This window comes from Saccostrea echinata, unplaced genomic scaffold (assembly GCF_033153115.1).
Source record: "Saccostrea echinata isolate AGI-Se365-2 ecotype Australia unplaced genomic scaffold, CSIRO_AGI_Sech_v1 ptg000001l, whole genome shotgun sequence".
In the NCBI taxonomy this organism is placed as follows: Eukaryota; Metazoa; Mollusca; class Bivalvia; order Ostreida; family Ostreidae; genus Saccostrea; species Saccostrea echinata.
Genome location: NW_026889750.1, coordinates 8,382,752 through 8,410,350, shown reverse-complemented (window position 1 = coordinate 8,410,350; position 27,599 = coordinate 8,382,752). Strand labels below are relative to the sequence as shown.

At 33.1% G+C, this 27,599-nt stretch overlaps 1 protein-coding gene and 1 long non-coding RNA gene across 3 annotated transcripts; both read right to left on the bottom strand.

The window, feature by feature from the left end:
- Positions 1–402: 402 nt before the first annotated feature.
- On the bottom strand, positions 403–27,505 carry LOC133184553 (soluble guanylate cyclase 88E-like). Of its 2 annotated transcripts, none has more exons than XM_061319643.1 (10): positions 26,665–27,505; positions 25,826–25,997; positions 20,979–21,111; positions 20,636–20,765; positions 18,060–18,206; positions 2,261–2,407; positions 1,959–2,115; positions 1,584–1,693; positions 1,387–1,476; positions 403–1,314 (listed from the first exon to the last, which is right to left on the bottom strand). In XM_061319643.1, the coding sequence occupies exons 1-10, from the start codon at positions 27,445–27,447 to the stop codon at positions 844–846; spliced, it is 2,340 nt and encodes a 779-aa protein (XP_061175627.1). In that variant the 5' UTR covers positions 27,448–27,505; the 3' UTR covers positions 403–843. The 2 variants fall into 2 exon arrangements, with proteins under 2 accessions (XP_061175627.1, XP_061175635.1); XM_061319651.1 differs by having other exon boundaries at positions 25,829–25,997.
- Positions 6,898–9,952, bottom strand: LOC133184569 (uncharacterized). The gene is made up of 3 exons (XR_009720821.1): positions 9,896–9,952; positions 8,395–8,590; positions 6,898–8,023 (listed from the first exon to the last, which is right to left on the bottom strand). It is a non-coding gene; the product is annotated as an uncharacterized LOC133184569 (long non-coding RNA).
- Positions 27,506–27,599: the final 94 nt, after the last annotated feature.

Sequence of the window (27,599 nt, the reverse complement as noted above, 5' to 3'; positions counted from 1 at the left end):
GTAACTTTAAAGGAAATTTCAAAACACAGCTGAAATAAACTGTATATTTTTTAAAGTAATTCTACAACATTACATAATCATTTTTTCCTTTGTAACTACATTGTATATATAAAGTTAAAGTACGCATGGTGCAGATCCAGTTTGTTTAAATGAGAGTAATATATTTTTAAATGCTCATGCCCGAAAACTCTTTCAACTTCTGAAATAAGTTCAAACAACATATTTTGAGACGGTTTATTCATTATTTATTCAATTATTACAGTCAAAAATATCAAAAATCACCAAATCATCAAATTCTCACTTTATGAGCAAATAGTTAACAAAAATACAAAATCTTTAATTTCAACGTTTAAACAATGAGTATTTCTTGCAATACATGTGTATAACTAACAAGATCAATTTCATTTAAAATAGGGACCCATGCATAATAAATAATAAATAGAAATTCAAACCAATGGTTTCATACTTTGAGATACATGTTCAAAAATAGTATTAAATGTTGGACAAATATTAAAAGTTCACCCTAATACAAAATATACAAAACAATGCTTCATACTTTGAAACAATGCATATGGTTAAAAACGAGTAGAGATTTTTTGGATTAGCATTACTATTTCCCTCCATTTCAAAATAAACATGATATTTCATCGAAAGCATCGAAACGAATTGGAGAGAAGGGATATCACAGATATACAAACAACAAAGGGCCTGTGAGCATTTGACTTCAAGTGCAGACATTGGTTTTCGTGTGGTAGACAGCAATATACGCACAAAATTCAAAATAAGAGAAGGGAACACATTGCGTGGATTTTCCATTTCATTGCGATAAATCTTTTCAAATATTCACAAAATCTGACACAAGGAACTTTTCTCTTCTCCTAGAAATCCTTTGCCATTTCCTCTAAACCCGTGATTATTCTCCGTTGTAAATTTAACCTTTGTGGTTTCACCGTTATGGGTGTCAGGTGAAGTTTTCCTGAAATTAAATTGTTTGCCTATCTGCGGTGAATAACTTCCGTGCTTCTCTACTCCTCGTAAAGGAGAAGACACCATATCCAGAGAACCATTTCTTTTACTGTGGGACGATAGTTCCAGTGAGTTGTTTCGTTCGTTTTGTTTAATGATATCTAAAGAGGCATCCATGGATCGTTTTCTTGGAATATCGTCAAAGGAAATAGGAGAATAAAGACTTCTATTGTCCAGTGAAGGAGTATTTTTCAGTTCTTTTTTCGGGGTGTTTGTGACAGACTTTGGTAAAGTGTCGTCGTTGGCATCCAAATAAAGTAACCAGTAGGATTTCATACTGCCTTTACCCTAAAAATACAGAAAATTTTTTAGTACCAACACAATAAACAGAACATGCATGAGTAGTCATAAATCTTTTACCTTAATAGGGATGGATCCACGTTCTTCAACTTTATATGGATGGTCTTTAATGTGATCCCAGGTGGTTTGACTGATATGAATCTTCATAGCCTTAAATAGAAACGTTGATCATCCATTTCATACATGTTTATAATATACAATGGAAAAGGCCATATTTGTTCATTTACAGCATATATGGTTATCTTTGAACTGATTACCTCTCCATTAGTCTCCATCCTGGATGCTGTATTCACGGTGTCTCCAAACAAACAGTACCGAGGCATCTTTATCCCCACGACCCCCGCTACCGTCGTCCCACTGTGTATTCCTGGCAAAATATGGGTGAACAATTAAGTTGGAAATCAGTTTCTAATATCAAGAAAAAGGAGACGCAAAAACAGAACTGATGATGCAGTTTGTTTTTAAAGATAATTCAATTTTGAGAACATTTTGTTTTGTTCTTTGTTCGTTTTGTTATTTTCTGACAAGTGCGTGTTATAATTATCCTTCTTGTTCCAAGAAACAAAAATTTTCCTAACTCGTTAAATTCGTGCAAATCAAATACGTTTCGGATTCAGAATAACATCCCTTACCGACACGAATTCTCATGTGTCCCCCAGTGGAGGGATCAGACAATTCCACCATTGAGGAGATCATGTCCAGTGCCATGTTACAGATATTAAGGGCGTGGTATGGTGTTATCTCCGGTGCACCGGACACAACCATGTAGGCGTCACCGATTGTCTCTACCTAGTGTAAATACAAATTTTCAAACGCTTGCTTAAAATTGATAGTACTCGCTTACCAGTTTTGAAAACTTTGGGAAAATACTTCAGATCATTCGCAGGAGATAAATCTGACAATGTCTGTGAAAAAGGCTTACTGCTAAGCTCACCTTATAGACCCCGTGACGCTCGCTGAGTTGGTCGAACTTTGTGTACATAGCATTCAGCATGCATACAACCTCCATTGGTGAAATTTGACTGCAAATGGACGTGAAGCCGACTACGTCACTGAACAAAATCGTTACATTGTCGAAAACCTGAAAAAAATGTTATTTTCTGACAAAAGACAAATATGGATGTTTATTTCTTTACACCACTATACCTATGATTCAAAATTCGTTCTAATCACCTCATTTTGAGTAGTCGGGTTGGCATGATCATGTAAACCAAGATGGTTTCGAGAAAAGTGGAGAGAGCATTCTCTAACTTGAATTTGATATGCTCATCATATCTTCAAATCTTTGTTTTTCTTATAATACTCTTGCACATAGAAATAAAGATGCATAATATTTTTGCTTTTAGTTTTATTTAAACCATTTTCACTCTGTATATGATATTAGGAAAAACAAACAAGTTAATATGATACAGGGATATTTTCTGTTTGGAAATTTCTGATTTTTTGCAATATGTTCATTAGCCATTATGCCATTTACATGTTGGCATCTTCTGTAACTCGCAGTTTTCATAAAACCAATCTCTTAAATTATAAGAAGACTTCTTATCAATATTTTAAAAAATGGCCTTGGATAAAAGGATAAAAGGATAACACCATAAAATATGTTTCTTGACATGTCCTAAATATTTTTTTGGAGGACGCTAAATCTAAATTACGTTCCAATCTATTTTCCAATCGGAATAAGATTTTCATCAAAGCAACTAATCAAAACTATCCATGTTTCCGAAACCTTTACCTCCTTTATTTTTTTTTTATTTCTGTTTAAACGATTGAAGTAGACAACACGTGATATTAGATTATTCTAGTTAAAGATTACACAAGATTCCTTCATGTCCGTTTTGTTGCCTTACATAACATATACATTGTAATAGTTAAGGAGGGAAAAACAAGAGGCCCATGGGCCACAACGCTCACCTGAGTAACTTTGGCCATGCTGTTCTTTACCAGATTCCCCCCCCCCCTGTAATACCTATTGTGGCCCCACCCTACCCCGGGGGGTCCTGTTTGAACAATTTAGAATCTACACTACCCAAGGATGCTTCCACATAAGTTTCAGCTTTTCTGGCCCAGTGGTTCTTGAGAAGAAGATTTTTAAAGATTTTTCCTATATATTTCAATGTAAAATTTGGATTCCCTATTGTGGCCCCGCCCTACCCCCGGGGGTCATGATTTGAACAAATTAGAATCTACTCTACCCAAGGATGCTTCCACATAAGTTTCAGCTTTTCTGGCCTAGTGGTTCTTGAGAAGAAGATTTTTAAAGATTTTTCCTATATATTTCAATGTAAAACTTGGATTCCCTATTGTGGCCCCGCCCTACCCCCGGGGGTCATGATTTTAACAATTTAGAATCTACACTACCCAAGGATGCTTCCATATAAGTTTCAGCTTTTCTGGCCCAGTGGTTCTTGAGAAGAAGATTTTTTTAATGACCCCACCCTATTTTTGTCTTTTCTTGATTATCTCCCCTTGTAAGGGGACTTGGCCCTTTATTTTAACAATTAAAACTCCCCTTCACCCAGGGATACTTTGTACCAAGTTTGGTTAAAATTGGCCCAGTAGTTCTTGAGAAGAAGTTGAAAATGTGAAAAGTTTACAGACGGACGGACGGACAGACGGACGGACATACATTAGGTTATATATTGGGTACGTCAAGTCCAAGTCTTCTTGGATATTGCTTATTGGATATAAAAAAAGTGTACATACGAGAGAGCATTCTTTGGGTAGTAACTGTTTAAATTTTATTGGGTATAAATGCTTATGTCCAAAACTTTATTGAGATTTTTCTTATAATTCTTGATTCATACCAAATTTGTGGCTGTTTAATTGTTTGCAGGTAAATTTAGACAAGACTGTAAACCTTTGATTTTGAACACACTTTTTTCATACTTTCTGTAATATAGCTTTTTTGAGAAGTAAATATTGTTATCATCCACATTATTCCTGGCAAATTAGGATATATATTTAAAAATACCTCTTACTGGAATGTGTTTACCTAAATGCAATACACATACGAAGACAACCCAACACATCTCAGACACCTGTTTAACCCTTCTTGGATACTTAAAACAAGCATTTGATGAGAAACCCAACAAGTCTTTTGAATCATGTCCAATTCCTATTGGATACATATAAACTTGTATTAGAGTACAAGCCAACAGGTATTGGACACCTGTCCAACTCCTCTTGGATACCTACATTCCTTAAAACATATACAACCCTACAGGTATGGATCTGTCCAATTCCTCTTGGATATCTACATCACTTCATCTGAATACAAGCCAACAGGTATTGGACACCTGTCCAACTCCTCTTGGATACCTGCATCCCTTCATCAGAATACAACCCAACAGGTAATGGACACCTGTCCATCTCTTGGATACCTACATTCTACCCAACAAGTATTGGACACTTGTCCAATTCTTATTGGGTTAATTAAATTCCCTCATCAGAATACAACCCAACAGGTATTGGACACCTGTCCATCTCCTCTTGGATATCTACATTCCACTCAACAGGTAATGGACACTTGTCCAATTCTTCTTGGGTTTCTTGAATCCCTTCATCAGAATACAACCCAACAGGTGTTGGACACCTGTCCAACACCTCTTGGATACCTACATTCAACCCTACAGGTAAAGTACACTTGTCCAATTCTTCTTGGGTTAATGAAATCCTTTCATCACAATACAACCCAACAGGTATTGGACACCTGTCAAACTCCTCTTGGATACCTACATTCCACCCAACAGGTATTAGACACTTGTCCAACTCCTCTTGGTTATCTGTATCCCTTCTCTTAGAATACAACCAAACAGGTAATGGACACTTGTCTAATTATTCTTGGGTTACTTGAATCCCTTCTTCAGAATATAACCCAACAGGTATTGGACACCTGTCCAACTCCTCTTGGATACCTACATTCCATCCAACAAGGAAATGATACTTGTCCAATTTTTCTTGGGTTACTTGAATCCCTTCATCAGAATAAAACCCAACAGGCATTTGACACCTGTCTACCTCCTCTCGGATACCTACATTCCATCCAACAGGTATTGGACACTTGTCCAGTTCTTCTTGGGTTAATGAAATCCTTTCATCACAATACAAACCAACAGGTATTGGACACCTGTCCAACTCCTCTTGGATACCTATATTCCATCCAACAGGTATTGGACACTTGTCCAATTCTTCTTGGGTTAATGAAATCCTTTCATCACAATACAACCCAACAGGTATTGGACACCTGTCAAACTCCTCTTGGATACCTACATTCCACCCAACAGGTATTGAAACTTGTCCAACTCCTCTTGGTTATCTGCATCATTTCTCTTAGAATACAACCAAACAGGTAATGGACACTTGTCTAATTATTCTTGGGTTACTTGAACCCCTTCTTCAGAATACAACCCAACAGGTATTGGACACCTGTCCAACTCCTCTTGGATACCTACATTCCATCCAACAAGGAAATGATACTTGTCCAATTTTTCTTGGGTTACTTGAATCCCTTCATCAGAATGCAACCCAACAGGTGTTGGACAACTGTCCAACTTCTCTTGGATACCTACATTCCACCCAACAGGTATTGGACACTTGTCCAATTCTTCTTGGGTTAATTAAATCCTTTCATCACAATACAACCCAACAGGTATTGGACACCTGTCAAACTCCTCTTGGATACCTTCATTCCACCCAACATGTATTGGACACTTGTCCAACTCCTCTTGGTTACCTGCATCCCTTCCTTAGAATACAACCCAACAGGTAATAGACACTTGTCCAATTCTTCTTGGGTTAATTAAATCCTTTCATCACAGTATAACCCAACAGGTATTGGACACCTGTCCAACTCCTCTTGGATACCTACTTTCCACCCAACAGGGTAATGGACACTTGTCCAATTCTTCTTGGGTTACTTGAATCCTTTCATCACAATATAACCCAACAGGTATTGGACACCTGTCCAACTCCTCTTGGATACCTACTTTCCACCCAACAGGGTAATGGACACTTGTCCAATTCTTCTTGGGTTACTTGAATCCTTTCATCACAATATAACCCAACAGGTATTGGACACCTGTCCAACTCCTCTTGGATACCTACTTTCCACCCAACAGGGTAATAGACACTTGTCCAATTCTTCTTGGATTACTTGAATCCCTTCATAAGAATATAACCCAACAGGTATTGGACAATTGTCCAACTCCTCTTGGTTATCTGCATCCCTTCTCTTAGAATACAACCCAACAGGTAATGGACACTTGTCCAATTCTTCTTAGGTTACTTGAATCCCTTCATCAGAATACAACCAACAGTTCATATTGCAGTTTTGTTTCTTATTTTAAATTTCTGATTTAATTTTAAAAAAAATCAGTTTAATGGTTTGAACTTGCAGGAATTCTTAAAATTCAGCGACAACAATATTCTTCATAACATTACATCAAACACCTGCATTTGTAAACATGGCACAAGGTCTGTTATTGTTTTTGTTTACTTTTTACTGGACTTGTTAGATTTGCAAACTTTGCACACATCACTGCACACTTACCGACAACACTGGTGAATCCGTTTTTGCTTTCTACATTTTTATTATCACTTTTCTTGATTACAGTTTTAATATGTTCTATTGATATGCCACAGAATTTCCACTTTTTTTTAAATACTAAGGATGAATTTCAGTTTGAGAAAATGCAAGAATGTACAGCAATCATACACACCCAAAATTCATTCTTTTATAATTTTATGATAAATGAAGTTTCATAACATGCTTTAACAATGTCAGTCTGAAATGCTATTAAAGTTATGATATTATACTGACAATTTTGGAAAAATATTAGCTTCAAATCTGTGCCAATGCCTCTTTAATGACAAAAGGCCCAAGTAGCCCTAAATAAATCAGATCCCTTAATTGTAAATATTTGCTATCAGTCGCTATGATTAAACGAATTCTCATCAACAGAAGAAAATCCATGAAATTGCTATATATTCTCTAGTGCCACATTGCTAAATAGATTGCACCCTTGAGTGCATATTTTCTATCAGTTGCTCTAATAAAACAAAAAAATTCTCATCAAATGTACAGAAAATCCATAAAAAAGTTTATATACATGCATCTTCCTAAACCAAACATTCTTCAGGTTAATGAAAATTCTCTTCTGTCATATAAAAAAAAATCTCAAACTGATTACATGCTACTGTAAAATAAATCATACAGCTTCCTGTACAATACAGTACAATGCATATATTCCCTGTAATAAAAGAAATGACTTGTGATATTCACCATTAACTCAAATTCAGCAAGTACAATTAATAAACTACTTTGTTTAAAAACTAAAAACTTATGCACTATGTCAAATCTTTTCTACAAATCTGCATCAAAATATTCAATCAAATATTCACTGTAATTAGAGCAGGGGAAGAGTCAAACATCATTCCGTGACAAAATTTCACAGGTAGGGCTTTAATCCTATATAATAAAAAATGTCAAAATGGTTTAATTTTTGTTTCTGGATTATGCTCCATACTTTCTTCTTCAGGGACTCCCATGGCCTATACTGTATGGCACCTTCATTGGCCCTGTTCTTCTCTATTGCCATATTGCAATCTTTCCTTCCTGGAGTGGTGTTTGTGTTCAGACATTCTCTGAAATATTCATGCACCTCCTTCAGTTTTGCCTCCATCCACTTTATTCATGCTGCAATTAGATCATCAGTACACATTTGTATTTGACTCTTGATTCAATTTCAAAGTGTTATCAGACACTGGACGGGAACCAAATAGCTATAGGTCACCTAGGTGAGTCAAGTGACCTAAAAAACAGTAAACTTATGCAAAAATGAAGGGGACCAATTAGACTTAATTACATATTCTATTCAAGAGGAATAAAATGGAAATTTTCACTCAATAAATGTAATCAATCAAGATTTATATAATACAAAGTTTTAAATAAATGACATTTTCATCCCCATCCAAAGACAGATATAATTAAACAGGAGTATTCATAACATTTCAGATTTACAGACAATTCAATTTATAATAAGCTCTTAAAAAATTCAACATCACTACCTTCCAGTGTGATATCTGTCAATTTTCTGCAAGCATTTTTCACAGTCAAGCCATACACTGTTAACAGCACAAGTTTGGAAATGTCCACAGGCTCAATGACCCCCGAGATCTGCCTATAATGTATTTTATGGACGTCTACTGTATGACCCAAGTGATTTGTCAGCCATTGTTGTTGTTGGGGTGATATGTCAAATACCTGAAAACACAAAAGCAGTCTCATCAAGATTCTAGAAACTATTGTCCATCCTATATTTTCAAGTAAAGAAATTTATCAAAGTCAAACAACTATTTGAATTCCTGAGCTATATGTTTATTATGTAGACTGAAGTGTATCAAGCTATAAATAAATATACTAGTCTGTACTGGTCAGCCAAGTTGACTTTTAAATCAACAAAAAAAAAAAACAATTACTGTATAGAATCCACAAAGAAACATTCTTGTCAAGTTCCTGTCCAGTTTGGTTCAATTTGCCCAATTGCTCACAATAGGATTGAAAAGTTTAAGTTTACAGACAAGGTGGACCATGGTGTACATTAAATTTTATTCATTAGGTTAAGTTTCTCAGTAATACAACTTAATAAATAGTGTATTTGATATTGTTATTTTATTTTGTTGCTTAACTATTGTTTGTCCTGTTTACGAAAATAAACACAGCAATAGGTCGCCAAACCATAATGCACATAACGCAACTAAATTTCTGAAAGTCTAGGAAAACAGCTGATAAAAATAAATGGCTTTTTGTTGATAAAATATTTCGGTTCTGCAGAAATTCATTTGGCCCTGTGAAATGCATCAGACTGTCAGATAAAGCAAAATGATGAACCAGATGGAAAAAGCTACATGCACAGTATTCTTCATACACAAGTCTAATAAAGTACCGGGTACATGTTATTAAATACATTACATGCAAGCACTCTGAAATATGTCTTGTGTTTTGTTCTGTTTTAACTTCCATTTCTGGTAAATTTCATTTTTATAAATAGTCTATGTACTCAAATTTTGCTATGAAGATGGCTACTGCTTTACATAAAAACTTGACAGAACATTAATAATTACCATAGAAAACATTAGTTTATTTTAAAAAAAAATTGTATGCAACCTCATGATTGTTTATTACCGTTTTAAATTTTTACCATTTCTATTTTCAGACTTTTTTAAATCCCCTCAGTCACAATTCTATGTCAAGTTCGGAAAAAAAGCCAAGGCTTCCAAGTAGACTAGGATACACTCATCCACATTTGTGCAATTACATGAATGAATATCCTGAATATCTTTTCATAACCTAAAATTGGAAAATGTTCATTCCTTTCTTATCCCAAATAGATTTCTTGAATTGATAAGAAATGATCATTCAATACTGTAAAAATCTAACAGAAAGAATTTTTTGAGACTGAAAAAAAAATGGTAAGAGAATGTAATTGATAGGGGTATTCTGTCATGTCATTGTTCATTTTAAAATTAATGTTGTGAATTTTATGTGCAACACATTAAGTTCTCTTACCTTGGCATATCTCTACATCATTTGGTAATTGATCCACCTGTGCAATGGTAAAATAAGAAATTTATCTCTATATTTTTAGATAAACCTTACTACATAACATGCAGAAGCCCTGTCATTATTTTTCTTTTAAGAAAAATATACCCCTACCTTAATAGGTAGGGGTATATTTTTTCTTCATTAAAAGAAAAGTAATAACTTCAGCCAGTCAGGTGCCTGTGATTGCATGTTGGGAATATGTAAGGTATGTCAGGGGTGTGCAATTAAAAAAAATAAATATTAGCACACGGGCTAGTGGCAGCAATAAAGTTACTAGCCCCAAGTAAAAAGTTACTAGCCCAAATGTAAGGGGGGGGGGGGGTTAACAGAAAATAGTTTATTGTTGAAAAAGTCAGGGTTTTAATGTCATTCTTTTTAAAATTAAAGTTTAATTCTCACTAGTAAAATTAAATCATGTATAAATTAATAATTATGATAGAAAATAAAAATAAATTCAAATAAATTATCTACAATGAAATGAAAATCATTTTTTTTTCAACTTAAATCATTAAATACGCTGGAAATATATTTTATGTAAACCACATAACACTTATCTTTCAGTTGATTGAGTGATCGTAAATAATTTAATGAGATATCTGCATGTGTATTTACCATAAACAGAGGAATAGAGGAAATTCGGATAAGATAAAAACGATCGTTTTTGGAAGTAAATAAGTCGGGTAGCACTGCAAAATGGATAAGATTATGGAGATTAACGAACAGTAGGAACATGCTGCCGAATATATTTTTTCATATTTTGAGAATTTAATAGCAAATAACGAGTGAAAATACCGATAGTAATTTTCATGTGTCACACTGGTAGTTTTAATTTTTACTAGCCCAAGGGGCTACCTCTGTGCAGAAAACTACTAGCCCGACCCCAAAAAATGGTAGCCCCAGGCGTCGGGCGATGCTAATTGCACACCCCTGTATGTTGTGAAATGTAGAGAGGCTGTGTGCCAGATCTTCACTAATTATACAGCAATTTTGATTTCCTTACATGTCAGATGTGATTAACTTATATACAGTTATCTAGTTATTGTCAATTAACCCCATCTATCATCATCTCTGCTATCTTTACACTACATGAAATGATGCCCAACAATTTATGGACAAACGATTGTCAAAATTTTTATTACCTTCTCCTATATACCTCGTCAAAACACACAAAAGTTTATTATTATATAAAATTTAATAATTAACACTTCTGATTTATCAAAGATTATGTATACGATAGTTTTCTAAATGCAGCTCGGGCCATATCAAGTCGATGAAGACAGAGGAAATTCCAAATACATACAACTATCATTTAAATTAATTGTTCCGATACTTATCCTACTGTTGTACACATTTACGTAAAAAATAGTACATTTTAATCAATTTTACATTTAAATCAAATTTACCTAAGTAAGACATCTATCAATGGGTAAATAAATCGAAGAAACTTACTTTGCTCTTGTTGAGTTGACCTCGAGCGCTTCCAAGTCGCCATATTTTTTGGTCAAAACAAAACGCCGCAAAGATCAAGACTAACGGAAGTTAATTTTCGGAACTCTCGGGGGTTACTTATGTTAAATTTAGCGTTCCGAGTATAAAACTGAGATCGAAATACGGTGAGTCCGTAGAAACAACTTTTTCAGACATTTTTTTGGACAAGTCATCGTGTCCAAGTCGTGTTGGGTACTAACCGGCAAATACCCAATTAAGGCATTTTAAGTAAATTTAGCGACACTTCTTATTGGGTATACCCAATTAGCAAAAAGTACCCAATAAGTACCAACTGTGTATAAAAAGAACCCAATAAATGCACTCTCGTAAACACGGACGGACGGACGGACGGACGACGGACAACGGGTGATCAGAAAAGCTCACTTGAGCTTTCAGCTCAGGTGAGCTAAAAATCAGTTTTACTCATTACTGTTTGCAGTGACTGTTTACAGGCAACTATGACTAGCACGGTATCGTCAAAGAGTATTAAATCAACTATTCTGAACGGTTTCATTTTCCATTGCCAAAATCAAATATTCAAAATAGACAGTCCAATCAGTCAAGAGTTTTAAAAACTTCCTTACAAAGGAACTTAAGGACCTCTACTTAAATGTGACTTTATAGCTTACGTAATCCATGTGGATTCATTGACGTATTTTCATTGAAAAATGTATGTTTCCATGTGGATTCAACTTTACTATTAGCTTTCCTAATTTAAAAAGTAAACCTCTTGTTAACTTAAAAATATAAGACCCAGTCTCGTCACATTGTGATCCCTGGAAGCAGAAAAAAGCTATAAATTTTACTTTGACCTGATGACATTGATATGTTCACACAGATTTATTTGAAATGTGTTCTATTTCCAGTCTATTTTAGTGGCATCTAGAGAGCACTTTGTAATTTATACTCCACAGTGTTTCTTTATAATCACCAGACATTCATACAGGCTGAAATTGGACTTACATAAATACAAAAATTCGTGTTGTTTGTTTTCTGAAAAAAAAAACCCTCTTTAATGTCATAAACTAGAGCTACCTGTTACCACTGTTTAACTCTTAGGGTGAGGTCATTATATTCACGTTTATTTGGACAAGGAGAGATTCCATATGTAGTGCAGATTCAAAGTCAGATTACGTTTGACTTGTCACAGCTTAGATAATACATATTATTTCAAAAACATCTCTAAAAAGCTTTAATTTGATAATTCAATTGTACAATAAAAGCCACTTGCATCATTAGAAACAAGATTGGTCGAATGAATCATCCGATGGAACATTTTTTAAGTTTGCTCATTGTGTAACTTGTACTCAATTGGTAATGAGCATCTTTCAGAAATTTTAACCTGATCTCTAACTTGGAAACAACATGTCACATGGCAGAATCCGAAGCATCAATTCTGATGAGTACTTCCCGATGCATTATTCATGTATGATCAGCGTTAAAATTTATACAAACTTCTGAATTTTCATATCCCAGTTCATACATCACTCGCAGCAAAGAATCCATATTTAGTGATATCATCCATTCAAGGTTGTCATCGTAAGACATGTTTATATGCCTGTTAGTTTGCATTCTAAGATGCAAGTCTGAGATTAATGTGGGACTGGCCAAGGAAGCAAGATCTTATGTGGAAATGGATCTGCTCCCAAAACACTTACTTGATCACTCATCGAGAAATTTAGGGTAATGTACAGCATCAAATGCAGGACTGGTAGATGCAACATTAATGCAAGATTGGTCAATATATATATATAGGACTTCTGGTCACTCGAAAAGTAGACCCATACCAAAAATAACTCTCCAGTGTTTCCTCCAGGAAATAATGGTCACTTGTAGAATCTGAATAATGATTTTATGCATATTATTTAATATATCCACGAAAGTTTTATCAATAATGTGTTCTTGCTAAAAGTGGTGAAGTACACCAGTCCGTTTTACAAAAGAACTTACGACTTAGACTAAATGTTATTTTAGGAATATTTTTACATTAATTTGAAAATTGATTTTAATCTTAAAAAAAAAAAAAAAGAAACATAATTATGCATGGAATTTTTTTTTTTACAGAATCATTTATTTTGCAAGATTTTACAATCAACTGAAGTTTTTGGACATGTCTTAGTTCTTTTGTAGAAGGTAATCAAGACGTATGTGTAAATCACAATCCTTTCGGTGATAACCTGTTGACCTCATAAGGCCTTCACAATCTTCATGTCTCATATGAATAAAATTTTCTGACAATGAAAACTTCGTGGATGGACAGATAGGATAGTAAACAGGTCAAAAATAACGTCCACGATTTTCAATCTTGTGACATGAAATACTTGTAGCTGCTCACTGAGAACTTCATGTTTTCTATCCATGTGCTGTTAAGAAAAAAGTCCTAATTTACACTGATTGGCTACAATGGAGCCTTGTGTAATATTTTGATGACCTTCGACGGCTTGGAGATTTTTTTTCTTTTTACTGATCACAGTTGATCCTTTCAAAAACCCCTTTATATCAAATATCAAAAAGTAATGAATGTTATAAAATTCCTAGGATCCAAATAATGAGTACTTATGTGGAAAAAGTTTTGGAAATTAATGAGAGATGCTACCTCATGAGTTACACTCATAACAAATTTATGTAAAGAAGTTATGTTTATGATGGAATGTTTTTCTAATCAGGATGATATCAAATCATTTTCAATCGATATGACATGGATGAGAAAATGGCATTTGTTTTCTTTAGATTATGATGTATACTTTAAAAACCATTATAAACCATCATAATCAGCTGAATATCAGTTTCAATGGGGGTGTTAAATTTTTTGTTATTCTTAATTAAACCCATGCCACAAAAGTTTCCTCTTGTTTACTTTAGGGTTTGTTTTCGATGTCTGTTTTTCATTTCATTACTGTAATCTTGTTTGAGTTTATCATTTAAAAATAAAAAATCTACAAATTTCCAAGTAAAACAAAATAATTTACATTACATCTGCCAAAATGTGAATGGATGTTAAAAGTGATAGACTTTTTAAAACTCACAGAGAGGCGTGAAGAGAGATATGATAGATTTAAGTTATTCTTTCAATAGATAAACTTAATCTTACTTCCCGGAACATCTTGAGTGTGCTGCATTAAAAAAAAGCTGTAATTAATGTTTAAAATACAAAGCATTCTAGCTTTTCAGATTTTATCAACATTTTACGCAACATCAGAAATCGTTCAAAGGATATAAGACTAAGTTATATAATTTAAAATTTATATATAATTTCAAATAAAAGAAGTCGGAATAAGCAAAATGAATAATTAATTTTGAAACTGTGTAAACCTTTGAATAACAAGTTTTTTCTCTAAGGCGCGGTTTCCGCAGAGATTTCAATGAAACAAACTTTTAACTTCTTTTTTAACAAACTTAAAAAGAGAACAGATGATTTTTTTCTCCAGACCTTTGTATAGTTTTCCTGTACGATAATTAATTTGTGAATTTTAGCCAATTCCTGGACTATTGAACCTTGGGAAGTTTCCAAGTTTTAACAAAACTAATTTTTGAAAACTGTCAAACTTTACTATACGGATAAAAGAAACTTGCATTCAGTTCGTAATTCTTCTCATATTTCTCTATTTCACTAGAATGGTTGTAATCCATCGTATCAGCAATCTGAAAATCATCTATTCTTCTGTCTCCAATAATTCAGGAGTGAAAAAAAGAATAGGGAAGATAACACGATCATCTGGTGCCAGATGACAAAGTAGGTAAAAGAAAACCATTGCCTTTGTAAGGCTCATTATAAATATTGTATTTTATACAACTTGGATTTTCCGATGTGGATACTTAAAAATTCCAAGGAACTTTTTTAAAATTTGAAATCACCAAATTTTACCAAAAATCAAATCTTACGAGAGTTTTCAACACTTTATACAACTACTCCATGCGATCATGGAGCTCGTAAATTTATAACCCTTGTCACTGGTCTTCTTCAATATTAAATTGTTAAAAGACATTCTGATTGTATGCAGAATTACTCTGAAGTTGATGTTTAAAAGATGCTTGAGTTTCTGATTAACAATATCTTTAACATGTAGTTTTTAGAGATCAATTCTTCCAATAATCTGTTGGAATTCCCACGGGCACAAATTGTGCCCCTCTATTAAACTACTTATATATTCTTGTATTCATATGAAGCAAAATTTATTCAAAATCTTCTACATGAAAATAAGTCTCTTACTGTGGCCTTCAATTCGACATTTAGATACATCGACGACGTTTTATCAATTAATAATATTTATTTCCATTCCTAAGTTGATTCGATATTTCCCTTTGAACTCGAAATAAAAGACACCACTGAGCCTGACACATCTGTTTCATATTTGGATAATTTACTAGCGGAAGACGTTAATGGCAAACTAACAACAAAACTTTATGATAATCGTGATGACTTCAACTTTTCTATCATTAATTTCCCTAAATTATTTGTGTAGCAACATACTATTATCATCTGCATATGGAGTTTATGTCTCCCAGTTGATTCGATACGCAAGAGAATGTTCTAAGTAAAAACAATTTCGTAATCGAGGCAAGCTTTTGACAAATAAGTTGATGATACAAAGATATCTACAGTTTCGTTTAAGTCAACATTTCGCAAATTCTATGGTCAACACAATGGCCATGATAGCAAATAGAATCTGTCGTTAGGTCGAATGTTGACTTTTTTTCCACAAAAATTGTTAGGCCATTATTGTCACACTGAATTGTCTATGGATTTTCTCGTTTGCCGAGTCATGACAGGAGCACTCAGAATGTGTAACCGGTAGACAGGGGATGCTTATTCCTCCATGGCACCTGATCCTACCTAAGATTTTTTACAGGTTTGCTCTGTTTTCAATCTGTATTGTTCTAATGGAGTTTTGGGCTTGATTACAGTTCATTATCTTCGTATTTAATTCCTTTTAATTAAGGTTAACTCTGAATAGTGTTTTGGTCAATTATTTTCGGATATTCACTGATATACCCCTGAATACATTTGCATAGGAAAATTCACGTTTTTCGTTTAATAATGTACAAATAAGCGGTTAAGGTCTCTTAGATGGATCAAAATATTTTTTTAATCTAAATCTTGATTGCACACAACCACTCTTGAATTTATACAACAAATTCCAAAATTTTGCACTATACTGAAAATCATTTTTTTAAGAAAAATATTATTGATTTTTGTTACTCATTGAATAAATTGCATTTACTTGCAATGCATCAATATCATACCAGTTTGACAAGTAATATAATAACATGGTATCCTCTACAAGTATCAGACAAATAGTACTAAAATCGGTTAAAAAATCATTAAACAAGGGGCTTACCATCAATTTTCCTCATGCAAGGATCCCCAATAATTAATTTAGCCTTAACATTACAATCATATAGCAAACCCTCATAACGGGAAAAGGTAAATTATTATGCAACATTTGATTTTGCCTGTATCCTTGCTCTGTCCTTTGTTAATTAAGGACAATGTTTTATTTAAATAATGTCAGAACCACCTGATGTGCTCAAATACAGATTCATCTTTTAATCGATTGAATTTACGTGGAAACGAGTTTGCTAATAATGAAAGACTATCTAATGGAAGGAAATTAAATACAAATAAAAACATCACAAAGATTCAATTTGTACAACATACTTCTAATATTTAACGTAATGGAATGTGGATAGGAAACTGTTTTTAAAGTGTATGCACAAATTTATATACTTAACCAATTCCTTATAAACATAGTTTCCAAGAAAAAGGGACTATAGATATTGTTCAAAATTTTAATTTTTAAGAGACTTCTAAGTTACTTTTGATCTGGTCCTGTCCTGGAATATTAGGCAGAAAAAGGGAAACTGGATTTTTCAGAGCTACAACTTTGCAGGGTTCTCATAGGGAATTCAGATAGATAGGAACAGTAGCAAGAATAGCTCAGGTATTGTTTAATCATGGAATGTCAAGGTCTATCAAAGGGGTCCTTGGGGATATAAATGTGGTCCTTGCAGTGGCTTTTCTTGTGTACCACGGGTCAGTACACTTTATGGATTTTCAAAAGTTATTGATGAAAAAAAAATATAAACCGATACTCTTTCTTACTCCTCCATGGCACCCAATCCCATTTCTGTGTTGGCTTCGCTCATAACTTGTATTGTTTAATTTGTATTATTTATATGGACTTTTGAGAATAATCATTATCTTCACATTTCATTCAAATATATAGGGGAAAGCTTCACTAGAGTAGAACTAAAGTATTTTTTTTTATTTATATATTTATTTTAGATTTCATCTTGAAGAAAATAGATATTGCAGCTGATCTATGGCTTATGTTGAATTTCCTTACGTAATGGTTGGTTGTCACAAGACTGAAGTGTCATATGTAGCAGGTCAAAGGTCTACAGGTTGATTCCTTCCATTATAACAGAGAGTTCGTAGCTTTATCGTTTAAAGAACCTGCAAACCATTTTAGCTTCCTATTGTAAGTAACTACATATAACTTCTAACACTTCAGAATCCAAAAGCTTTCCAAAGTAAAATCATATTCTATGTAAAAATATGTGAATAAAAAAATAAATTCAAGCATTTTTGTGGTTTCTTGCAAAGTAAAACTTTTTTGTGCATAATCTGAGCCATTACCTGACATGTCGTAATTGCAGGCTCGCCGCGCCTCAGTCGATCCGCCACAGGTTTTGGTATCATCTGATAGAGAAGGGAGTCTGTTCTCTTCATCTCAGCATCCAGTTTCTTCATGCTCTCCTCGAGAATCTTGCTTTTCTGTTGCTCCTGTTGAAATAAATACATTCAATTCAATTTTTTTCAGCATTAAACGGACTTGATGTTAAAAATAATCCACAGTACAGTTGTTTCAGGAAACAAAACAGTTTTAATTTTTGAGAAAGGAAATGAAAAAAAAAGGATTTTAAACAACATTCCTAAAAACATGTTGTTTTTACCCAATAATTTCAATAATTGAAGAATAGTTGACTCCATGTAAATTTTTCTATGTATATTACAGTAGTACAGAAATGTACATTATCGCATTATGGCAACCACGCGTCAAAAGAAATAAAATGTAACAAATTTTGTTTGTTTATTCCGTTTATTGTAGATCCTAGAATCCAGAAATAATTAAGCTTTCTGATTATCGAATTTTTTTTACATTGACTATCAAGGGCTTGGAATGCTGTCTCACAACTCATCCTTTATTGAATTACAGAGCGGGATTTTTGGATAGCTCGATATGATATATAATAAAAGACAAATAAAAAGTTAATAAGAATGCTACATGAAAAGATAATACGGTTCACAATACATGAGCTACTGAACAACTTTATTACTGAGGGAATTATACATGGAATAATTTTCAGTTTCAGGTCCACTGATAATAATAATATCGACGACATGTTATACGATTCGCTGAAATACAGATTCACTTCTTTTACGACTCAAGATAAATATTTTCCTTAAAAAGAAACAAAAATAGAAGTGCAACCTTGGTCAGAGAGTTCGATTGAGGATCGTCATGCAGTTATTTTATTAACTGCATATCAGCAATAGACGATGTCAGAATGAACTTTTTGTGCTAATTATCATAAAATTAGAATGCTATTCTATAATGGATAATTGTTATCTTTTACGCTGAAAGATGACATTTTCACGGCTTTTGTGCATGTATAGTGCAGTACCTTAAAAATAAACTTCCTTTTATCTCCAGAATTTGCTGCAGGATATTTTTGAACTTGTTTACTAAAAGGATCAGAGAGAGCAGGGGTAGAAGATACAATCTTCAGGCAACTCCACGCTTTCGTTCTTTGATGGCTGTTAATGAACTTTCTAAATGCGTTTATGTTTACAAGAATATAATTACTGGTAATTGCTGTAATGTCAATGTTGCATTAGCAGCGTGTACGCTAAGTCATTAACTAGGATTTCCCAGAATGAAAGATACAATATTGGAAATTCCCTTCCGATCGTATTGCTTATTCATCGTCTTTAAAATCTTAAGTTGTTTTGTCAATAACAGTGCATGATCGAAGCTGTGTCAAGTAATTTCCATGGATAAATGAAGATGCTTCCATTGAATAATTTCTCATTCTTCTAAATATTCCTAAAATAATTATACTCACTACAACTCATTGTCAAAGAGAACAGAATAAATTGTTTCTTTGGCGAGCTCTCGTATGTGAAGGTTCACTTAAGTTCTTAACGGATAATCTATCTCATCTATCCAAACAAAACCCAATTTGCATAGATTTTAATTACAGAAGACTCGTTATCTTGAAACAAGTTTGGAATAACCTCAGCAAAACAAGAATTGTTGAAGATTTCAGCTGTCAAGATACGAGAAGTCAATATCATCAATGTAACAAATGTCACAGTAATATTAGACCTTATTTAAAGCTGTACGCTAATGGTAATATAACTCAACCATTCAAATGTTTAGACAATCGATTGAAAAAAATATTAAAAAGACGGGAATAAATGAGACAACTGTAAGTTTAATCCACCACTAGTCAACAGAAAAAAAATTACTCTTCTATGCAAAAATTTACTTAGTTGGACTTTTAAAATGCCAAGACTGAGGACACAAACAAAAAAATGGATGCATGGATTGGTTTATATTTTTATGTTTTTTTTGGTTGTTAATGATTCAAATATTATTGATTGAGTGAATTTTTCACTCATATAGACACGTCACTCTATACCGGTGAAGGGTTTCATATTTAGACCAACTCGGCACTCAGGGACATTGACCAGTGAGGGTTCTTTATGATGTCAACGCCTACCGTGACATGAGATCTCGTTTTTAAGGTCTCATCCGAAAGACCCGCAACTTTCACTTCTAATCCTTGGCGAAGGAACAATCACTACCTATGTTTACGTCTTAGGTTTGACGCAGCGTGGCGAACGAGAATCGAATCCAGGCCTCCCGATCACAAAGCGAACGTCATACCATTAGGCCATACCAAATAATTGTAGCAGACTTTCTATGATGTTCAATTTTCTTCCTTTTGCCATTTCCTTTATAAATCTATACGGTTTTTTTTTATTTTAAAGGATATTATTGAGAAACTTTGAATGAAAAATGAAACTGGGGAAAATTGTTCATTTTACATACATGAATTAAATAAACATAGATTTAACCATTCACTTCTTCTTATCCAAAAACAAAAAAAATTTAAGTTGTAGATATTTTTTCTCTTCAAACTGACCTGGTCCAGAGCAAGTTTAAGTTCTGCAGACTGCTGGGTCCCCGCTAGGACCAAATCTCGACTAGAGTCATGCATACTGAGATCATTAATATACAAGCCAGTTCTGAACATTGCATCAGGGTCTTCCAATCTAATATAAAAGAATTAAAAAAAATATTGAATTTGACTAAATGATTATTTATAACAAATACATTGTTTCATAGGAGTAGAAAATTCTAGAGAACTTTAAAAATAACATTTAATTTAATCATCTGGCACTATGCACATATTACATCTGTCTATGAAACACACACCGAATCAAAGATGGTTGAAAATAAATGTGTTTGATTGGATAGAACCTTACATGGGCGTGGCTAGGAATATTATACACTCCCACTCCATCATGTACATCATCTGACCCTTCAGGTGAATGTGATGTCCATCATCTTCGTCCGAGGATTCCTTTTCGATACTATCCTTTCGGACCTCCTCTTGTTCTAAATAGTGAATCTGATCATTAAAGTCTGATCGGTGTGAAATTGATAGGGATGACCCTTAAATTTTTGATACATTGATATCTCATCCATTTGAGATTTTGAAAAGTTATAACATTCTTCTTTCAAAGAAAAAAAAACTTCCAACATAATTTTCATAAACCTTCCCTTTACTTGAGATTTTGCTCATATTTGAGCACAGATGGAAAAAATAGATATCATTTATAGTTTTAAGACCTTGAATAACCTTGATTTTACAGACAAATAGGGTAAAGTTCACTCATTTTGTTGTATTTCTGTCATTTGGCATTCATTTTTACCATTGTCTCCGGTAATTCCTGTGAACAGTGAACTAGAGTAAGTTTTTTTTGCTGTGTATTTTTCTGTATTGTTATAAGAGAATTACAAACCAAAATTTATTTTCTGTGTCATATAGTAAATCCTCCCCATACTATCACTCCAGAAAAATTACTGTATGTTAAGCCTTCCATCACAAGGGGAAAGTTTATTTCAACATAGTAAACCTTCCCAAGGTGCAGATCGTATTATATGGCAATATATGCTATCATAATTAATGTTCACCTTTATGCTAAAAAGTATTGTGATTAATATTTTCACCTCTGTAAATTTATTGATGATCAGAAAATACTTTTTTTTTAAGTTTTATAAAATAATCTTTAATCATTTTTAACAAGGAGAAAGCTATCAAGCTGAGGGTAAAATTGTATTTTTCACATAAATTATAAAAAAAAAAACCTTTCTATTCTGAAAACTGAAGGAGTTCACAACCCAACAATATCAATGTACCCTATGGACATATTTTGCATAAAATTACAAATTAAGTTCAACAATTGGTATTGTTCCCATAAATGTTTAAAAATCAAAATCCAAGTTCAATGCACACATCTTATATACATGTACATGTATGTATAACTGATCTGCAAAATAAAAACTTCTTATCTTGAAAACTGTAGGAGTTATACGGACAATTTTAATGATGTATCCTTAAAGCAAAATTTTGCACAAAATGACAAAGTTTAAAAACTTGTATTTATCTAATTAGTAATTATCAAAATACGAATTCCATGCATATTTCGTAAATATGTACAATTAATCTGCAAAACAAGAACTTCCTATCTTGAAAACTGTAGGAGAAGTTATTCGGACAAATGACCTGATATGCATTATTTGCATAATAATGACTAAGGTCAAAGAATGGAATCTTTCTCATATATTGTAAAAAATCAAAATTCATGTACTATGCACATCTCTGATATATGTACAATTGATCTGCAAAATAAAAAAATCTTATCTTGAAACTCTAGGAGGCGCTATCCGGACAAATGATATACTCAAAAATACATGGATTTTGAAGAAAAAAAAACTATTAATAAGTTCAACAGCTGGTATTTTACTCATTAGTCATCAAAATCCAAGTACTATGTCAATTTCTGATTTGTGTACAATTGATGTAAGAAGACTTATGCATATCTCTTTAATATGTAAATTTATCTGCAAAACGAACATTTCCTATCTTGAAAACTGTAGGAGAAGTTATTCAGACAAATGATGTACCCTATATGCAAATGACTAAATTCAACAAGTGGTATTTTTTATCATAAATAATCGATCTGCAAATTAAAAGAGTTCCTAACTTGAAAGGAGTTATCCGGACAAAAGATGTACACTTTTGAAAGCCCCTCTCCCTTTTTCAGCATTTCAATAAATATGACCGGATTTTTTCTATGGAAAACCCAATTAAAACTTACTAAGAAATCTTAGTACCCAATTCCTTTCAAGATCACAACAATTATTTCATTAACAAAATGTGAGAAAATTTGCAACTTCCAAAACAAATCATTTTTTGACAATGGATCATTCAAATACCCCTTTAACCATAATTTCATATATTTTAAGGTAAGCATATAAAAAGAATACTAGTATTACAAAATTCCTTGATTTGGAATCTTGTATATTTATTTGATTGTTAACAAGAATTAAAGCGCAATAAATGTGAATAATTATCCGGATTAAAGGGAACATTAAACTGTTATAGTAAATATTTACTATCCAAGAGGGAATGCTTGCTATTTGGTAATCTTTCCCCCAGGGAAATTTTACTATGTAGTAAAGTTTCCGAGAGGAATGTTTGCTTTATATGGCAATTGTTTCGATGGGGAGCTTTACTAAAAAGTAAACGGTTTGCTTTGAGGAATGTTTACAATAAGAATAGGGGGAAGGTTTGTTATGAGGAAGGTCTATTACATGACGCCGGTGAATTCAAAGTTTACTACAAAGCAGTGCGTACAAATAAGTCACTTACATTACTGAATAAAGTATTTTAGCAATATTCTATTTTCCCAGTAGTGTTGACCTTTTTGCATTAATATCGCTAAGACTCTTAATTAAACCTTAATATACATCGTGAGGAATACAGAAAAACATAAATCTGTATTCCAATTATTTTTGACTAGATTTTAGTGAAATCCTGTCTCCTTCTGGATGTAAATCATTAAGCCCGGATTAATATCTTATGACAATGTTATTAGGTATTCCATTATTAGTGTTCTGAAGTTTGATCGCTTGATAAATCACAAGAACTAAATAATAACTTATACAATATCTTTCCAAAATTAAAAACGTGTGATAAAATTAGTTTTCAATAAACCGAGTTTAATCAGAAAACTAATGGAGATGCGATTTTATTAAATCAAGACAGTTCTAATATTTGTATGAACAATGACGCTCAATGAAATATATTACAAACAGACAGAAATCTACACCAATAATTGAAGAAAAATTCCTCAATACGCGTGTGTATTACAACAGTATTTCAGTTCAGCTTAAGAAGCATTTTCAACTCTCGCATTGACATAATCTACAAGGCGTATTTTCATTATTGAAATCAGGGTTTCTTTATTTATTCATTTATTTTAAATCTTAAACATGCTTCAATTTTCTAAAGTCAACAATTATTTCACATAATATTCACTACTTATTTGCGGATGATACAAAGATCAATTTGACGACTTTTCATAATTCCTCAAACTCTCTAAATTGTAAAATGATCTATTGCTATATGTTTATGGCGGTAAATACAATATTAATCTTTCAGATCATTTAGTTGTTTTTTAAAGCTATGGTTGACAATTAAAGGTCATCTGGCCATCGTGAAATAAAGCCATCTGAAAAATCCTTTGGTCTAATCTATTTTTGCATCAAACATATTTTTTCTCCTCAGTGGCAAAGTGAAGGAACAAAAAAACTTTTGGATTTATTGCATACTTTCTAATTAAATTAATGTCTTGTTCTTGATAGATTACATATTTTTGTATGTAGAAACATACTTAAACAATAAGGACACAATGTTCATCCTGGTCTCTTCCCTATAAATAAAAATAATATGTGGTTTAACGAAAACTCTTCTTATGGCCACCATGCAACATAAGTTTCATTATTTCAAGACTTTTTAGGCTTGCGTCAAGTTTACGCTAAATGGGGATTGGATATATTCTTATATATTTTCATGTAAGAAAAATGACCTCTTACTAACACCCCACTCTAATTCCAGAAACATGATTTGAAATTAAATAATAATATACACTGTACAAGGTGCTAGCATATAAAAAGAATAATTGTGGAAATTCTGTTTTTGAGGAGCTGGCTTTAAGTTTTTTTCTTAAAACTTTGATTTCCTATTGTGGTTTCACTTTAGCCCCAGAACCACTATAGTCTACACTCTCTGAGAAAGTTTTCAAATTAATTATGTTTTCCCTGGTCCAGTGATTTTTGGAAAAGAAAAATAAAAACCCTCATGTGTTTTAACTAATGCTTGATTGAAATCTTTCCTTAATAGGAGACGTGGCCCTTCATTTGAAGAAGACTGAATCATCAACCAGGATGATATTTGCACTTTTTTGGTGAAATTGGTTCACTGGTTCTGGAGAAGAAGGTCGAAAATGAGAAAGGATAACAGACGATACACTCCAGACAGGCAAACGGACGGTTAGTCAGAAAGACGTATGCCAGATATTCTTCTATCAGAAATACTTGGGTGAGCTAAAGTTCATAAGTTGCATCAAAAATTCTAATTCAGCTCTAAAGTGTTTATGATCTTGATTGAAACTGAACTAGTTATACTTGGCAAATATAAATAAAAGCTTGCGTTTTAGGAAACTTATAACCACTTTCACGATAACTTTAACGATGCTTTTTGCAGGGAAAATTGATATAGTTTGGCGAAGTTTTAGTTGGCAGATAATTGAATGATGTTTATTTAACAATAGCTGTTACGTCACAATTTCATTTACCGGGCCTCGGTTATCATAAAGCAGTCTATTATGCACAACTTCGTGACAGTGATATGTTAATTCCCTTAATTTCGCTATCAGCATGGGAACAACAAGACATAAAATATTTTGTTTTTCACCGATTTTTAAAAAAATTCCTTGTCACTTAGTGTCCTTAATTAAGGATCGTCAACCTTCTGATAAGAGAAATAACTCTTCCTTGGATAAATTTCTACTGTTTCTTTTAAAAAATGTCAAATAAAGAGGTCATTTACATGACCAATTTTGCATCGCAAATTATACTGATATTATTCGCATTTCAATTATAATTGAGATTTCTTTTGGAAAATCATTAGTACCGCATTTAAGCAATATTTTATTTGAATAAACAGAGCGATAATGAAACTTAAAATAGCATTATAACTCACCACCCGTTCCATTACTACTGAGTGTGTCTGAGCTGCTCAGAGTACGTTCTTTCTTTTCTTCTTTGCCGTCTTTTTTAAATGCTTCTCTCGCAATTTCTTCAAAAGGGCATCCTGATCTCTTTAGAGATTTGTGAGATTTCAATTCAAACACGTTGTTTGTGTGTTCTAATATCTACAATTTAAATTGTGTGTTCCAATATCAAACTAAAACTTTTTTATATGCTAATATGAGCAATGTTAGCTCAAAGGCATCGATACATGTGTTGGAGGGATAACTGATCTTTTGGATAAAATGATACAAATCTACATGCATTTCATCTTTTCAGTACGCACAATTACACTAAAATGTTCATGACTTGGGCCAAAGTGAAATTAAAAGTTCATTTAACATACCATCTACGTCATCATGATCAGTACCATAACTTAATTTTTTTTTGTAAGTTGCCCGTTGAGTTGTGATACCATGCAAAAGCGTTTCACTCTTTTTTACAATATTAACTGGAATTAATATTTAAGATTTGGAGCGTGAGTCAGAAAAGGGTTGAAATATTTTCATATTGATAAAGTATGGACTGGTGATTAAAATAGAAATTAAGTATACATGTATTGATTGATTAAATTTCACTCTTTGAAGGAAATCAAATGTCTTTTTAATGAACAAAGTTTTGAAAATTTATTGAAATCAGACATATGCGTAGTATAGGTCATTTCTAGGTTTGGTCTTTGCCCAAAGAAACATGAGAGCTACGAGTTGAGATCTTAAAAAAAATTGTTTTAAATTGTTACAGAACACTTTTTTGAAATTTTCGCAACATTTTATTTTGCTATGCTTTACTTACCTTATCCCATTTAAAATCAATGAGTGGACGGGTCAATGAAAATAACGTATTAAGTTTTTGTCCTTTTGCTGTTGGGAAGACTGCCGCAATCCCTGAGCCGATTCCCTTGATTTCAAAACTTCTAGTAAAGACAACATGAAACGGAAAGAGGTTAAAGAACATCCCGCTGTTCAAAGGAAGAGTGTTCGAAGCAAATGCTTGCTGCTTCACTAATTCCTCTTTATAAGCGTTATTTTCAAAATGTAACCTAAACACCACATGAGTAGTACTTTCTTGAATCTCTACACTGACTACATCTATGACGATTTCGATTTTGTAAAATAGTTTTCCTACTTGTCGAATTTGTCCTTTAACGTAGTGTATGAATCCTTTTCTCTTGCTTCTGTAATGAAGTGTCAACCCGCTTGTGCTTTCGTTTGTGCAAAAGAAAGATGGTGGTTTCAGTTTTGGATAACTGAATCGTAAATATTCATGGAGATTGTCTAGTCCATTTAGGAAATCCCTCATGTTCCTGCCGAGAACACTCAAGATTTTATCGTAACCATACTGACCAACAAAACATACAAACGACACACCGAAGGCGTCCATTATATCATCTTCGTTAATATCCAAAACGAGAGAGCATGCGCGTGCAATGTCAGGTATGATTGTCTCCGAGTACCTCTTGTGGGTTGAAAATGCCATCGTTTCCACACGAGCCAATTTGCGAATTTTATCCCATGCATCCTCACCATAGGTTTCTTTAATGTAATTTTCAACCGATTCTAGCAGTAACCCATACATTTTTTTAGAAGACTTTACGTGACCAAACACGTCATCTGTGTTTCCTCCAGGACTATCTTCATTCCTGAAATAAATATACATAAAAAGATATGAGGATTGTTATGATGATGATATTTACGATGATAATTTTTTTTTCAAATTAGAAAATCAAG

Excerpts from the sequence above, each read along its gene's own strand:
- LOC133184553 (XM_061319643.1), bottom strand. The coding sequence starts at position 27,447 with ATGTATGGGTTACTGCTAGAATCGGTTGAAAATTACATTAAAGAAACC. Across the intron at positions 18,207-20,635 it reads TTAAACTTGCTCTGGACCAG|GAGCAACAGAAAAGCAAGAT; the intron begins GTCAGTTTGAAG and ends TTATTTCAACAG. Across the intron at positions 2,116-2,260 it reads AGCGTCACGGGGTCTATAAG|GTAGAGACAATCGGTGACGC; the intron begins GTGAGCTTAGCA and ends TATTTACACTAG.